We start from the raw sequence: 13927 nt of genomic DNA, 5'->3' as shown, positions 1-13927 counted from the left end.
CCTTGCTATCGAAGGCGTGTGTTGCTCTGTTCTCACCTGAGCGCCCCGTTAAGGGCACAAACTCCTCAAAATCCTCATGGGCCAAAATACAAAGAAACCCTTGAAGCTGGGAGGTGTGCGTGGTCGTAATGGAAAATGGAAGTCAGCAGATAAAGGGAGGGTCACTGCTTCTGGGTATAAAACTGGGGAGTCTGGGCAGCTCAGCCCATCTGCTGCGGTCTCCAGGAGGGTGTGCGTGGAGCGGTGGACAATCCTGCAACCATGAAGTGGCTCGTCCTGGCCTTGATGTGCCTCCAGCTCTCGGAGGGGCTCGTGAGGTGGGTGTCCTGCAGCAGTCGCTGCGGCAGAGCGAGCGGGGAGAGGGTGGGTAGCAGAGCCCGGCTGCAGCTGTAACCTGCGTGGGCTGTGCTGTGTCCCCAGGGGAGCAGACCAAGCCTGGCCAGGGCTGACTCTGGCCTCCTGCATCTCCAGAGATCATCATGGTCCTAGTCCAGGCGGCATCCCTCGCTGGGGAGGTGCGAGGCAGCTGAGCAGAGAGCTTCCAGCGGGTCGTGGTTCAAAGGAGCCCAGAGAACTGATCATCTGAAAATGCCCAAACCTCCTCCTGATTTCCTGCTGTGTTTTGTTGTTTGGTTTTTTGCTATTTTTTTTCTCTGTGCAGAATCAAACTGAAGAAAGCCTCGTCTATACGGGAGAAAATGAGGGAGGCTGGAGTGCTGGATGAATACTTGAAGAAGATTCGTTATGATCCAGTCAAGAAATACCGCTTCAGTGACGATTATGTTGTGTCCGAGCCCATGACCAACCACCTGGATGTGAGTCCCCCAGGCTCCCCTCTCCCCGCCTGTCTGTACACCACGCTCCCCTTTCCCTCCTCCTTCCCAGCTGCCAGAGTGATCTCTTCACCCCTGAGCCTCCAGGAGTGAAGGATTGGGTTTTTTCCCTGCTCTTTTTTAAGCTTCTAATTTGGACTTCAGAGAAGTTTTCCCCCAGCCATGAAAAGGGATGCTTTTCTGTATGTCACAAAAGACATAACAAAATAATGGTTGGACTAGATGATCTTCGAGGTCTTTTCTAACCTAGATGATTCTGTGAAATAAATATTTAATATTACATCTCTGGGAAGAAAAAGCAGGGTGAGAGCTCAGTCTGTTCCTGCCTCCTTTGTTACTTGCAAGAGTGAGCTTGGCATTCCCAACGCCCTGCAAAGCGCAGGGCTGGGAGGCAAGAGCTTGGTGTGTCCCTGACCCTGTGGCCAACAGAGATACCCCATTTCTTGTCTGCAGTCCTCCTACTTCGGGGAGATCAGCATCGGGACCCCCCCACAAAACTTCTTGGTGCTCTTCGACACCGGCTCCTCCAACCTGTGGGTGCCCTCCACCTACTGCCAGACGCCGGCGTGCCGTGAGTACCGCAGCCACGTGGCCCAGAGCCCCCCCAGCAGCACAGCGTGGTCCCATCGCCTGGGGAAAATTGTGATGCCAGACCAAAAATGACCCTGGCACGCTGCTCTGGGATAGCTGCTCCTCGGCACCAGCGTGGGAAATAGTCCCCTGGCTTTATGTGCCTGGCTAATGAAGATGGCCAGATCACTACGGCCATTGTGGGTGTCCCCGGAGCACAGAAATCGCAGTGGTTGTGCCTGACCTTTCGTGGCTGGGCAGAGGGAAGAGCAAAGCTGTGAATGGTGGAGCTGAAGTCCCGCTCCCTGGCAGAGCTCGTCCGATGTAACTCGCTGCCGGCGGGAGGGCGATGGGGATTTAACTGCTGCTGGCTTTGCTCTCGCTGGGCGGCTGATGTGGTTGTGATCACAGTGGCTGGTCCCTGGAGAGGGCTGCAGGCAAAACTGGGATGCAAAATGCCTTAGAGATATCCACAAAGCAGAGGAACAGCCCGTTCTGCTCTTGAGGGCTTGGTCCCTGCGGGGAAGCCGCTTTCCCAGGCGTTATCCCAGCAGAGCGACCGACGGTGAAATCCCACCGCAGCCAGGCGAGCGCGTGCCCAGAGGCTTTGTCCTCTTCTCTCTCATGCAGTCAATCACACGAAGTTTGATCCCAGCGAGTCCTCCACCTTCACCTCCAACGGCCAGACCTACACCCTCTCCTACGGCAGCGGCGCGCTCACGGTGGTGCTGGGCTATGACACGCTGACAGTGAGTGCCCCCTGCACTGTCCTTGTCTTCCTGGGTGCTGTGTCCCCAGGCACCGGCTGGGTGCCCTGATGGAAGGAGCCTGGGGTACAGCCTAAGGGCAGATCTCATGTCTTGTGTAGCCAAGACTTGAGCAAACCAGGGCCTGACACGAGCAGAACCAATATAAAGTGGTTATTGCCACCATCAGTCACCCAGCTGGGTTTTTACTTTATTTTAACCTAATTCCTGCTAATTTTCCCAGCTGGCTGGTGATGTTTTTACCAGCTATGACCTTGCAGTGTGCTCTTCGGGCTTTCAGAGCATCACTCACCCCATCCAATGGCTGCTTGGGTTTGTCTAAGCACGCAGGCTGACCTGGCATCCCCTTTCCCTCCAGATCCAGAGCATCGTGGTCACAAACCAGGAGTTTGGGCTCAGTGAGAACGAGCCAACCCAGCCTTTCTACTATGCCGATTTTGATGGGATCATGGGAATGGCCTACCCCTCGCTGGCGGTGGGAGGGACGCCCACTGCACTGCAGGGCATGCTACAGCAGAACCAGCTCACCGAGCCCATCTTCAGCTTCTACTTCTCCCGGTAAAAATCTGCCGGGGCTCTCCGCACATCCTATGTGCACCAGCATCCCTCTGCCTGTCCCTGTGCAGGTTCCTTGTGAATCTGTCCCTTGCTAGCTCATGCATATCTCACCGATTTACCAATCTCTGCTGCTCTAACTCTTGTGTTTTTGCAGCCAACCCACCTACGAATATGGAGGAGAACTCATTCTCGGAGGGGTTGACTCTCAGCTCTACGTTGGGGACATTGTGTGGGCACCGGTGACCCAGGAGCTTTACTGGCAGGTCGCCATTAATGAGTGAGTTGTGTTTGTACCTGAGGGGCACGATCCACCCGGGCAGCTCACGTAAGGAGGGTGGTACAGGTGTCCTCTAGATGAAGCTACAGCTATTGCAGCAGGCGTGGGCTCGAGGCAGGCGTTAGGCATTGTGTTTCAGAGCACCCCGGACAGGTTTAGTTGACAGTAGGTGCTTAAAGTGACACCCTTCTTCCTATTCTCCTCCCAGGTTTGCTATCGGACAGACAGTGACCGGCTGGTGCAGCCAGGGCTGCCAGGCCATCGTGGACACGGGGACGTTCCTGCTGACGGTGCCCCAGGAGTATTTAGGCAGCTTCCTTCAGGCCCTGGGTGCCCAGCAGACCAGCTATGGTGTAAGTGCAGAGGATGCTTTTGGGGGGGTGTGTGGAGTGGCAGGGGGGGGCTTGCAAGTGAGCCAGAAACCGTGGGCTTGACCAGGTCCCACTAAACTCACGTGGCACCTACAGAACGTGGAACTGCAGCGTGTCAGGGAAGGACGAGGTGATGTGGCACTGCCAGGGGGTCAAGTGTTTGTTCCTCCGCATATGGGGGTATCTCTCCTCTCGCAGCAGGTGCTGTTCCAGCCATAACCTCCCCCTCCCCCTCTCTCCACAGTATGCAGTTGACTGCAGTGAGGTCCAGAACTTGCCCACCATCACCTTTGTCATCAATGGAGCTGAGCTCCCACTGCCCCCCTCCGCCTACATCATGAACGTATGTATTAGCTGAGCAACTTCACCCTGCTGAGTCCTTGAGGGCCAGGAAAGGACCTGGTGCTTCTCGACAAGCAGTGATGCTCTCCGTACCTGTGCGGGCAGATCCCCCTGCCTGCCCAGCTGGCAGCGTCCTGGTGCTTGTTTGAGGCTCTGACTCCCCGTTATTCCCCCCCTTACAGAGCAACGGCTACTGCACTGTCGGGGTTGAGGTCACCTACCTGCCTTCCCAGAACGGGCAGCCGCTCTGGATCTTGGGTGACGTTTTCCTCAAGGAGTATTACACCGTCTTTGACATGGGTAACAACCGCATCGGCTTCGCCTCGTCAGCGTAGAGGAGTGAAGCAGCAAAATCCAGCCCCTCTCCTGGCTAAACACACCTCAGCCAGCACTGCTGGAGCACTACAAGGTTCCTATGGACCTTTATGTTCCTTTACGTGCTTGCTTGACTCCCTATCTCCCCCAGGATCTCTGTGTAAGGGCATCCTCACAGTCGCCCGTTACAAATAAACCCCAACATCACAAATTGTCTCTGACCTTCTGAGTTCGTTGAGTGATGACTGAGTGCAGACTGATGGGTTGTGTGCCTCAGACACTCTTTCTCCAGCAAGATAAGCCCCGTGATAAACTCCTAGGCAGATTACTGCAGAGTCAGCACAGGGAAGGCAGTGGGGAGGCTGTCCCTGGGCTGCTTCAAATCTAAAGTTGATGTATTTATGTTTCTGGCAAAGGGGAATGACATGCCGTCGACTCCTGGTGGCTGTGGGACTGAGTCTCAGCCTTTATCTGTAGTGAATTGTTGAGCTTGGGGGTGGCTCTGATGAAGGCAGCAGGCTCCGAGCTGCAGCTCAGCTCACAGATGGGTGCAGGGACAGGATCCACCTGTCCTTCTGCATGCTGGTGCCCCGGTTAGCTCCTGCAGAGTTACAGCCTGGCTTCTGAGCCCTTGGCCATGAGGTTGTCCCACAGCCCAGCCCTGTCCCCTCCGCAAGGCTTGTGTGACTGAGTGGGGGGCTGCAGACTTTGTGCATTGGAAAGCAGGCGGCTGCCCTCCCCCAAATCCCAGGGGCTGTCTCTGGGCCTGGCTGCACCCCAGGCTGGATGCCACTGCCCCCCAAAAGTGCTCCATCACTCCCCTCCTCAGCTGGACAGGGGAGAGAAAATACAACAAAACGCTCGTGGGTTGAGATAAGGACAGGGAGAGGTCACTCACCAATTACTGTCACAGGCAAAACAGACTTGACTTGGGGAAATTAGTTTAATTTATTACCAATCGAATCAGAGAAGGGTAATGAGAAATAAAAACTAAATCTTAAAACACCTTGCCCCCACCCCTCCCTTCTTCCCAGGCTCAGTCTCACTCCTGATTTTCTCTACTTCCTCCCCGTGAGTGGTGCAGGGGGACAGGGAATGGGGGTCGCAGTCTGTTCGTCACCCATTGTCTCTGCCGCTCCTTCCTCCTCAGGGGGAGGACTCCTCACACTTTGCCCCAGCTCCAGCATGGGCTCCATCCCACGGGAGACAGTCCTCCACAAACCTCTCCGACACGAGACCTTCCCACGAGCTCCAGCTCTTCACGAACTGCTCCAGCGTGGGTCCCCCCGGGGGTCACAAGTCCTGCCAGCAAACCCGCTCCAGCGTGGGCTCCTCTCTCCACGGGCCCACGGGTCCTGCCAGGAGCCTGCTCCAGCACGGGCTCCCCACGGGGTCACAGCCTCCTTCGGGCACCCCCTGCTCCGGTGTGGGGTCCTCTCCAGGCTGCTGGCTGGCATCGGCTCCACCATTAACCTCCATGGGTGCAGGCACAGCTTGCTTCTCTCACATAATCTCTCTCCTCCCTCTGGCTGCAGTCATGCAGTTTTTTTTCCTCCCTCTTCTTGAATATGTTATCACAGAGGAGCTACCACTGTCCCTGATGTGCTCAGCCTTGGCCAGCAGCAGGTCCAGACAGGGGCAGCTTCTAGTAGCTTCTCACAGAAGACACCCCTGTAGCCTCCCGCTACCAAAACCTGGCCAGTCAAACCCAAAACACCCGCTTCCATCCTCCTTGTTGAGGGACAAGCCCAGCCTGCGTGTCCTGCACCCAACTCCTGCTTTGCAGGTGAGAAGCACCGTGTGCCAGGCTGTGGTGTAGGGCATCAGGACACCAAAAGGTCACTGGGCTTGGTCTTAAATACCAGCCAGAGCCCCGGGGCAGGAGTTCCCTGAGGGATTCCCCAAAAAGCCAGTTCTGCTCTGTGCCATCAGGCACTGGTGGGTGTCTGGAAATGCTGTGCGAGTCCCTAACAGCTTCATCCTCCTGCCGCCGCTGCTGGAGTCACTTCAGGGAGCTGCTCACCAGCACCTACTGAGGCCAGTCCAGAGTCAGCCAGCAGCGGTGAACATTGCTTTGCTTGCAGCTTGTGGTGACCTTGGAGTGACCGCAGGGACATGCTGTCCTGTCTCTCGCTGCTCTTGGTTCTTGCAGGGCTGAACCGATCGCTCGGACCAGCCGAGGATAAAGCCGCAGGGATGGTGGGTCCCCACCTCCGTCCCTCCCCCTGGGCATTGGGAAACCCCCCCAGGGGTGCATGTGGGAAGCCACTAATCTTCCTTGCAGCTGGATAAGGTTTCACAGAGTTCTGTGATTAAGTCAAAATGGGAATATGAGGCTAGATTAGGTTATCCATGACATCCAAATGGCCCCTAAATCCTGAAGAGGGGATGTTCACTCAGGTGCAGCAACAGCCAGAGTGTTGGGAATCGTGGTCTGTGGCCGAAGGGGATGGGGAGCACCTTGGTTGGGGGAGGCTCGGGTAGTACTGCTCTTCCCTGGGATCCAAACCCATTTCTTAAAAGCTCTTTATCATTGGAGCTCATTATCAGATGTATTAATAGCTCTGTCATTTCGCCAGAGAAAGGACACAAACTCCTCCGTGCTTTGTGTCAAAATATTGACACAGGCTGAGCGCAGCGAGACGGAGATTAGATAGGGGCGGATAGGAGGGAAGGGCACTTCTCCTCCGTGATGAAACGGGAACGTTTCTAAAAGCTGAAGCTGTTCTGGCAGAAGCAGTGGCAGGAAGGGACAGGCGAAGGCTGCCCATGTCCCTGCTGGTCTTTGCTCTTCCTTGTGCTCCCTGCAAGGATCTGTCCAAGCAAAGGCAGATCCACCAGGGTGCAGTGGAGGAGGAAGGGGCACCGGGGGGGTTCCTGAGCTGTCGCAGGCTCAAAGCCCTGGTCCAACACCGACAGCTTGGATGGGAACAGCAAAACTCTACTGGGGTCCATCCCCAGTTAGTGGGGACTGGGGAGTCTGCAAACGCCCTCCAGCAAAGGGCAGCGGGGCTGCTCCTGCCTGGCCCTGGCATCATAAATTTCCGTTTGCTATAAGGGGTGTGTTTTGCCTTTGTTTTTCTGGAAAGAACAAGCTGGTGCTGAAGGCAAGAGAAAATAACTTCTTGATAACAACAGATTTTTGCTTTTTATCAGATGTCACATATTTGGTCTCGGTATCAGAGGAACTGACCGATGTGTTAGTGCCCGAACAGCCGGATGAGGAGGCACAATCAGGGCAGTTGTGGTGATAAACACACCACAAGCGTTGGTGTTGGGTGGGTGCAGCGATAGAGGAAAGGGGTGTCTGGAGCAAGGGGCTGGGCACGGCTCCTGGATATATACACCCTGCCCTGGCCGAGGCGGTGCAGGACCTGCCATGGAGACACCAGCACCCGGGACCATGTGGAGGCTGGTGCTGGCCCTGCTCTGCCTCCAGCTCGGGGAGGGAGTGATGAAGTGAGCCCTGGGGCCGGGGGGGGTGCGAGGGTGCAGGGGCTGGCTGCAGAGCGGGGCTCACCCTCAGTCCATGGGGGTGCACACGTGGATGGGACCACCCGGCCACTCAGCACCTCTCTGCTGTCTCCATCCCGCACAGGATCCCCCTGAGGAAAGGCAGATCCATGCGGGAGGTGATGAGAGAGAGCGGGGTGCCGGAGGGTGTCCTGAAGGGCCTCAAAGGGGACCCCGGTAGGAAATACCTGCTCAGTAACGCTGTGGCTTACGAACCGCTCACAAACTACCTGAATGTGAGTATTAAAGCTTCTCCTTCCTCCTCTGAGCCAGAGGGCTCTGGTTTGGGGGACACCCTCCTCCTTTCCTGGCAAGCTCTGCAGCGGGTGGCTCCTCTCCCTCCCCACTCACAAGTCGAGGGGCTGTGCTGGGCATGGGCAGGAGTTTGGCTGCCTTTGTAGCCTGGCTCCGAGGGTGACGTTGGGAGATGAAGGCAGGAGGCAGCACATCTTATCCTGAATTAATTTCCCTTCTTGGAAAAAGCAGAATTTGATGGTTATAGGGCAGATCTACTACTCCTGGCCTTGCTGCTGACTTTGTTATGTCACTGGCAAGTCATTGCCCCTTTCTGTGCTTTAGCTGCCCCAGATGTACCCAAGGACTGCGAGCCCTTCCTCCAAGCCCTCAGCAGTTCGGGTTTCTCAGCTAGCAGAGGGCAGAGCGCTGAAAACCCTCATTCAAAAAACCAGGCAGAAACAGAAATCCTCCCATGCTCTTGTTCACAGTCCTTCTACTTCGGAGAAATCAGCATCGGGACCCCCCCCCAGAATTTCCTGGTGCTCTTTGACACCGGCTCTTCCAACCTGTGGGTGCCCTCCACCTACTGCCGGACTCCAGCCTGCGGTGAGCACCCCTCGGGGCACAGAGCTGGGGGTCCCCACCCATCGGACACCCCTTCCACGCTGCAGGCTGGGGCTTTGACAGGGAAATCAGCGAGAGCCGATGGGGTTTGGGGTTTGCTTTCTGCTCCCTGACACCGGCGGGGCTGGTTTTGGATGGGCCTTTCCCTGTGAAGTCCCTCGCTGGGGATTTCTGCCCGTGTGGGGATGGGAATGCGCTGAACCGAGGGCAGGATGTGACCTGGGGGCTGTGACTTTCTCTCCATGCAGAAAATCATGCCATGTTCAACTGCAGCCTCTCGTCTACCTTCTCGGATATCGGTGAGACCTACACCCTGTCCTACGGGTTCGGTGACCTGTCGGTGGTGTTAGGGTCCGACACCGTGACAGTAAGTGACTTCTGCCCCCTTGGTGCGGGGCTGCAATCAGGGTAAGAAATGACTGTGGTTGTCATCAGCCCAATTCAGTTAAAAATTTTGGGGGTAGCTGAAAGTACCTTTTAATTTTGGATATTCGCGCCTGAAACTCTCATGTAGAGTTTATGGTAGGTCAGCATAAATTTACTCGGAGACTGGGATCTGCAAACAAATTCAGCCCGAGTCCTCTGGGCTTTTCCTCAGTGCTTTGAGCTGAGGGATGCCTTTGGCCATAAGTCTTTGCTTTTTACACTAATGGCTGAGCTTTGTCATTACAAGACAGAAGAAATGTTCTGTTGTGAGACTTGCATGCAGTGAAAGTGTGGTTTTAAACTAATTTAACTGAGGCAAACCGTTTTTGTGGGTACTTTTATGAAATAATAAGGGTGATGGGACAAAGACTATGAGCCAGGCTGCTCCCGACTCCATCTCCCATCTGTGATGGGGAAGAGCTCAGCACCTCGCAGTGAAGATTTACTTTCGTCACCTTCCTGGCCACCCCCGTCTCTTCCCAGAAACTCCCTGGTGGGATGTTGCTGCCAAGGGGGATGTCCGAAGCACCGACATCTCCCAGCACCTTTCCTCTCCCTCTAGATCCAGAACATCGTCGTCAAGAATCAGGAGTTCGGCCTGAGCCTGGATGAGCCCAGCAGCCCCTTTTACTACCTGGACTTCGATGGGATTTTGGGCCTGGCTTACCCAGGTGTGGGCATCAGTGGTTACAACACGCTGATACAGAACATGATGCAGCAGAACCAGCTCACCGAACCCATCTTCAGCTTCTATTACTCACGGTGAGACCTCTGAGAGAGGGTCTCTGTCTTGCATAGACACAGCCTGGATCCATCCTTTTCTTCATTCACTCTCCATCCACACATTCTCCCCACACACCTGCACATTACATCGCTTTCTACTGAGCCGCCTGCCTGATTTGGGGGTTAATTTTGTGTCTTTCCAGCAACCCGACATATAATTACGGCGGGGAAGTCATCCTTGGAGGGGTTGACACCCAGCTCTACACCGGGGAGGTTTTATGGACTCCTGTGGTCCAGGAATTTTATTGGAAGATTGGTATCGAGGAGTAAGTGCTGCACTGTGGCTTGGAGTGGGTATTGAGGGGGAGAAGCCTTTTTTGATGCCTTTACTGTTGTTCTCTCCAGGTTCTCCATTGGGCCGTCAGCCACCGGCTGGTGCAGCCAAGGCTGTCACGGCATCGTGGACACCGGGACGTTCCTGCTGACCATCCCAGGACAATTCATGTCAGCCTTCCTGCAGCAGCTGGGTGCAGAGGAGAATGACGAGGGGGTAGGTGGGGAGGATGCCATGCACACGCGAGGGGCTGATGCCGTGGGACAAGGACACCTCAGGGTGGTAATGCGGAGTACGGAGGGCTCCTGGCATCTCTGGAGCAAAACACCTCCCCTAGACCAACACCGCAGTGGTGTATCCCCACCTTGCAGGGGTGTAAACCAAAAATAATTCTTCCAAACATGATAAACCCGGGTCAGGGCAGCCCTGCCACAGCCAGAGCTGTGCTGACCCTTAGGGAGCATGGCCAGGGTGACAGGCAGAGGAAGGACAGTGCCCAGGCCTGCGGTCCTGACCCCTCTGCCCCTCTTTGCTTCTTTTGCAGTACATCGTCGACTGCAGCAGCGTCCCGAGCATGCCCACCCTCTACTTTGCCATCAGCGGAGCCCAGTTATCACTGCCTCCCTCTGTCTATGTCCTAAATGTAGGTGTGATTTTATCATTCCCACCTCGCATTTGCCATCATAGGGCAGTTTTACCCAGGAGAAAGCCAGAGCTTCTTTTCAAACACAGAGGTTGGTCATTACAGGACATAAGAAATGTTCTGTTGTGAGACTTGCATACAGTGAAAGTGTGGTTTTAAACTGATTTAACTGAGGCAAACCGTTTTTGTGGGTACTTTTATGAAATAATAAGGGTGATGGGACAAAGACTGCGAGCCAGGCTGCTCCCGACTCATTCTCCCATCTGCAGCTTGAGTTCTGTATTTCCCAGCTCCTGATTTCCCGGTGCTTTTCCTGCATGTGACTGTAAGGAGGGTTTAATCCTGCTCCCAGCCAAAGCAGCCGTGAAGGCACGGGCAGCACCAATCCCTCATGCTCCTCGCTGGCACTGAAATTTGCTTCTTTTTTCCCCCACAGAACAATGGTGTCTGCAGCGTTGGAGTCGAGAGCACATATGTGTCCTCTACCAACGGCCAGCCGCTCTGGATCCTCGGCAACGTCTTCCTCCGGCAGTATTACTCCATCTTTGACATCGCCAACAACAGAGTGGGCTTTGCCTTGTCAGCCTAGGGATGCTGAGCAGCGCCCATGGGGTAATTTTTCCCTGCAACACCTTATCTTCCCTTGGACCCATGTACGGCGATGAGAAGTCTCTGAATCTCTTGTAGTGAATAAAGGGCTGCAAATCTGACTGCCTCGTGTCTCGTGTGGCCGTGGCTGAGCGGGATCTGGCACAGCTCTTCTTAATAAAACAGCCAAGTCCGAGTTAATGATCAAGGTTTCCAGGCACTGCCTGGGCTTTCACAGAATCCCAGAATAATCTGGGTTGGAAAAGCCCCTGAAGCTCCTCCAGCCCAACCATGACCCTCACCCTGACCGTTCCCAACTCCCCCAGATCCCTCAGCGCTGGCTCAGCCCGACTCTTCAACCCCCCCAGGGATCCCGGGGACTCCCCCCTGCCCTGGGCAGCCCATTCCAACGCCCAACAGCCCCTTCTGCACAGAAATCCTTCCTCAGAGCCAGCCTGACCCTGCCCTGGGCAGCTTGAGGCCATTCCCTCGGGGCCTGGCGCTGGGGCCTTGGCTCCAGAGACTCATCCCCCCTCTCTGCCCCCTCCTGGCAGGGAGTTGCAGAGGGCCAGGAGGTCTCCCCTCAGCCTCCTCTTCTCCAGACTGAACCCCCCCAGTTCCCCCAGCCGCTCCCCAGCAGACCTGTGCTCCAGACCCTGCCCCAGCTCCGTTGCCCTTCTCTGGCCACGCTCGAGTCATTCAATGGCCTTTTTGGGGTGAGGGGCCCAAAACTGAACCCACTCAGCGAGGGGCGGCCTCACCAGTGCCCAGCACAGGGCTCAGATCCCTTCCCTGTCCCTGCTGGCCACGCCAGGGCTGACACAAGCCAGGATGCCACAGGCTTTCTTGGCCACCTGGGCACACTGCTGGCTCCTGTTCAGCTGGCTGTTAATCAATCTTTCAGATACACCCAGAGCCTCTGAATTTGCAGCAATGACAAATTTGGAGTCTCCTTTTTTTTTTTTTTTGGTTGGGACCTGGATCCCTGCTGGGGCTGGCTGGGAAACTGAGATGACCGAGAGAAATTCAGGCTGCACCGTGGGCTCAGCTGAAGTTTGGGGACCCCCAGGGCTGAGGCGATGAGGTCGCTGGAGGCTTCAGAAACCAGTTTAGAGCAGGATGTGCAGAGACAAGGAGCTGCGTGTGAACAGCTTGGTTCATTAGGTTTGCGGGAATTGCCCACACGTATTTGCAAATGAATTAGGGATTAAAAAGTGTCATGCAAGGACACTCAGGCTGAGGAAAACACCCCGGTTTTGTTCTCCAGGGGTAAAGCTCTTCATTGCTGCAGCCTCAAAGGATGGGAGGTGAGAAGGAAGGGGTGGCATGCTGGGGACACCGATGTGACCAAAACTTGGGGTGTCGGGATTCCCCCCCAACCAAGAGCAGCTGCTGGATGCGGTGTCAGACGGATCGGGCCCGTGCCAGGTGCCCAGAGCAGACCCGAGAGGCTGGTCCTCGGGGTGCAGCACGGGGCGATGCACGGGGGATGCAGCGCCAAAGGGCCCCGATGCCCCTTGTCTGACACCCATCTCCCGGTCAGATGACAGTCACCCCGCTGGGCCATGTGACCGCCCCTTAAATCTGCTGTTTCCAGCCAAATCTGTCACGGGGGGGTCCCGCAGAACGGGGAGCTCCCAACCGCGGAGAGGGAAACGCCATCCTGCCGCCACGAGCAGCCCGCTGGCAGGGTGACACTGTGCCCTGGGGATGGGGCTGGGCAGGGTCCCCACCGCCCGCTGCCACCCCCAGTCCCCAGGGAGTTTGTGTCGCACTAAAAACGCCGCAGGTCCCGCCCAGGGGTCCCGTCTGGAGGGGGACGAGCACCCTCGTGCTTCAAGCGGGCACACGCTTGTGCTGCTGCCCGCCACACCCCCATGTCTCCAGGTCACTGTGAACCCTCCATGGCCCCAGTGAGCCGCTGGCACCAGTGCAGGGAGCTGCATGATCCTAGTGCAAGAAGCTGCATGACTCTCGTGCAAGGGGCTGTATGAGTTATGAGTCCTGGTGCAAGGAGCTGCGCAACCCTGGTGCGAGGAGTTGCACTATCCTGGTGCAAGGAGCTGTATGACCCCGGAAGAATGAGCTGTAAAACCCTGGTGTGAGGAGCTGCACGACGCCGTGCAAGGGGCTGCATGGTCCTGGTGCGAGGAGCTGGAAAACCCTGGTGCAAGGAGCTGAAAAACCCTGACACAAGGACCTGTAAAGCCCTGGTGCAAGGATCTGCACGACACTGTGCAAGGGGTTGTGCTATCGTGGTGCAAGGAGCTGTAAAGCACCTGGTGAGAGGATCTGCACAACACTGTGCAAGGAGCTGTGCTATTGTGGTACAAGGAGCCGTAAAACCCTGGTGCAAGGAGCTGTGAAACCCTGGTGTGAGGGTCTGCACGATGCCGTGCAAGGGGCTGTACGACCGTGGTACACGGAGCCGTAAAACCCTGGTGCAAGGAGCCGTCAAACCCCGCTGCGAGGAGCCTCACGACGCCGTGCAAGGGGCTGCATGACCCTGGTGCAAGGAGCTGTGCAAGGTTGCTGCCCAACACCCGTGCCAGGGGCTGCACGACCCGGGCCCATCCCCGCGCCGGCACACACCCCCCCGGTTCCGTGGGTGGAAAAACTCCGGTTTTAGGGGTGGAAAAACCCGTTTTTGGGGAGGAAATCACCTAAGCCGAAGTTGTCCCGTTGGCCCAGGCGGGGGAACTACAAGTCCCGGCAGGCGCGGGCAGCGCTGCCCGGGCCCGGACTACAGCTCCCGGCGTGCTGCGGAGCGGAGCGGCCGCGCCGGGCCGGGCCGGGCCGGGCAGGA

The 13927-nt window shown here is 56.5% G+C and overlaps 2 protein-coding genes across 2 annotated transcripts; both read left to right on the top strand.

Moving 5' to 3' along the window:
• The first annotated feature begins 261 nt into the window (after positions 1-261).
• Positions 262-4053, top strand: LOC141969705 (pepsin B-like). Its single transcript, XM_074925767.1, has 10 exons — positions 262-317; positions 662-815; positions 1287-1404; positions 2034-2152; positions 2529-2728; positions 2883-3005; positions 3214-3358; positions 3575-3577; positions 3621-3719; positions 3901-4053. The coding sequence occupies exons 1-10, from the start codon at positions 262-264 to the stop codon at positions 4051-4053; spliced, it is 1170 nt and encodes a 389-aa protein (XP_074781868.1).
• A 3383-nt stretch (positions 4054-7436) lies between these two features.
• On the top strand, positions 7437-11122 carry LOC141969704 (pepsin B-like). The gene is made up of 9 exons (XM_074925766.1): positions 7437-7492; positions 7632-7782; positions 8272-8389; positions 8656-8774; positions 9396-9595; positions 9760-9882; positions 9962-10106; positions 10435-10533; positions 10970-11122. Exons 1-9 carry the CDS (start codon positions 7437-7439, stop codon positions 11120-11122), a joined length of 1164 nt encoding a protein of 387 aa, XP_074781867.1.
• The last annotated feature ends 2805 nt before the right edge of the window (positions 11123-13927 follow it).

Source organism: Athene noctua, chromosome 23 (assembly GCF_965140245.1).
Source record: "Athene noctua chromosome 23, bAthNoc1.hap1.1, whole genome shotgun sequence".
Taxonomy (NCBI): domain Eukaryota; kingdom Metazoa; phylum Chordata; class Aves; order Strigiformes; family Strigidae; genus Athene; species Athene noctua.
This window is presented reverse-complemented; position numbering and strand designations above follow the sequence as displayed.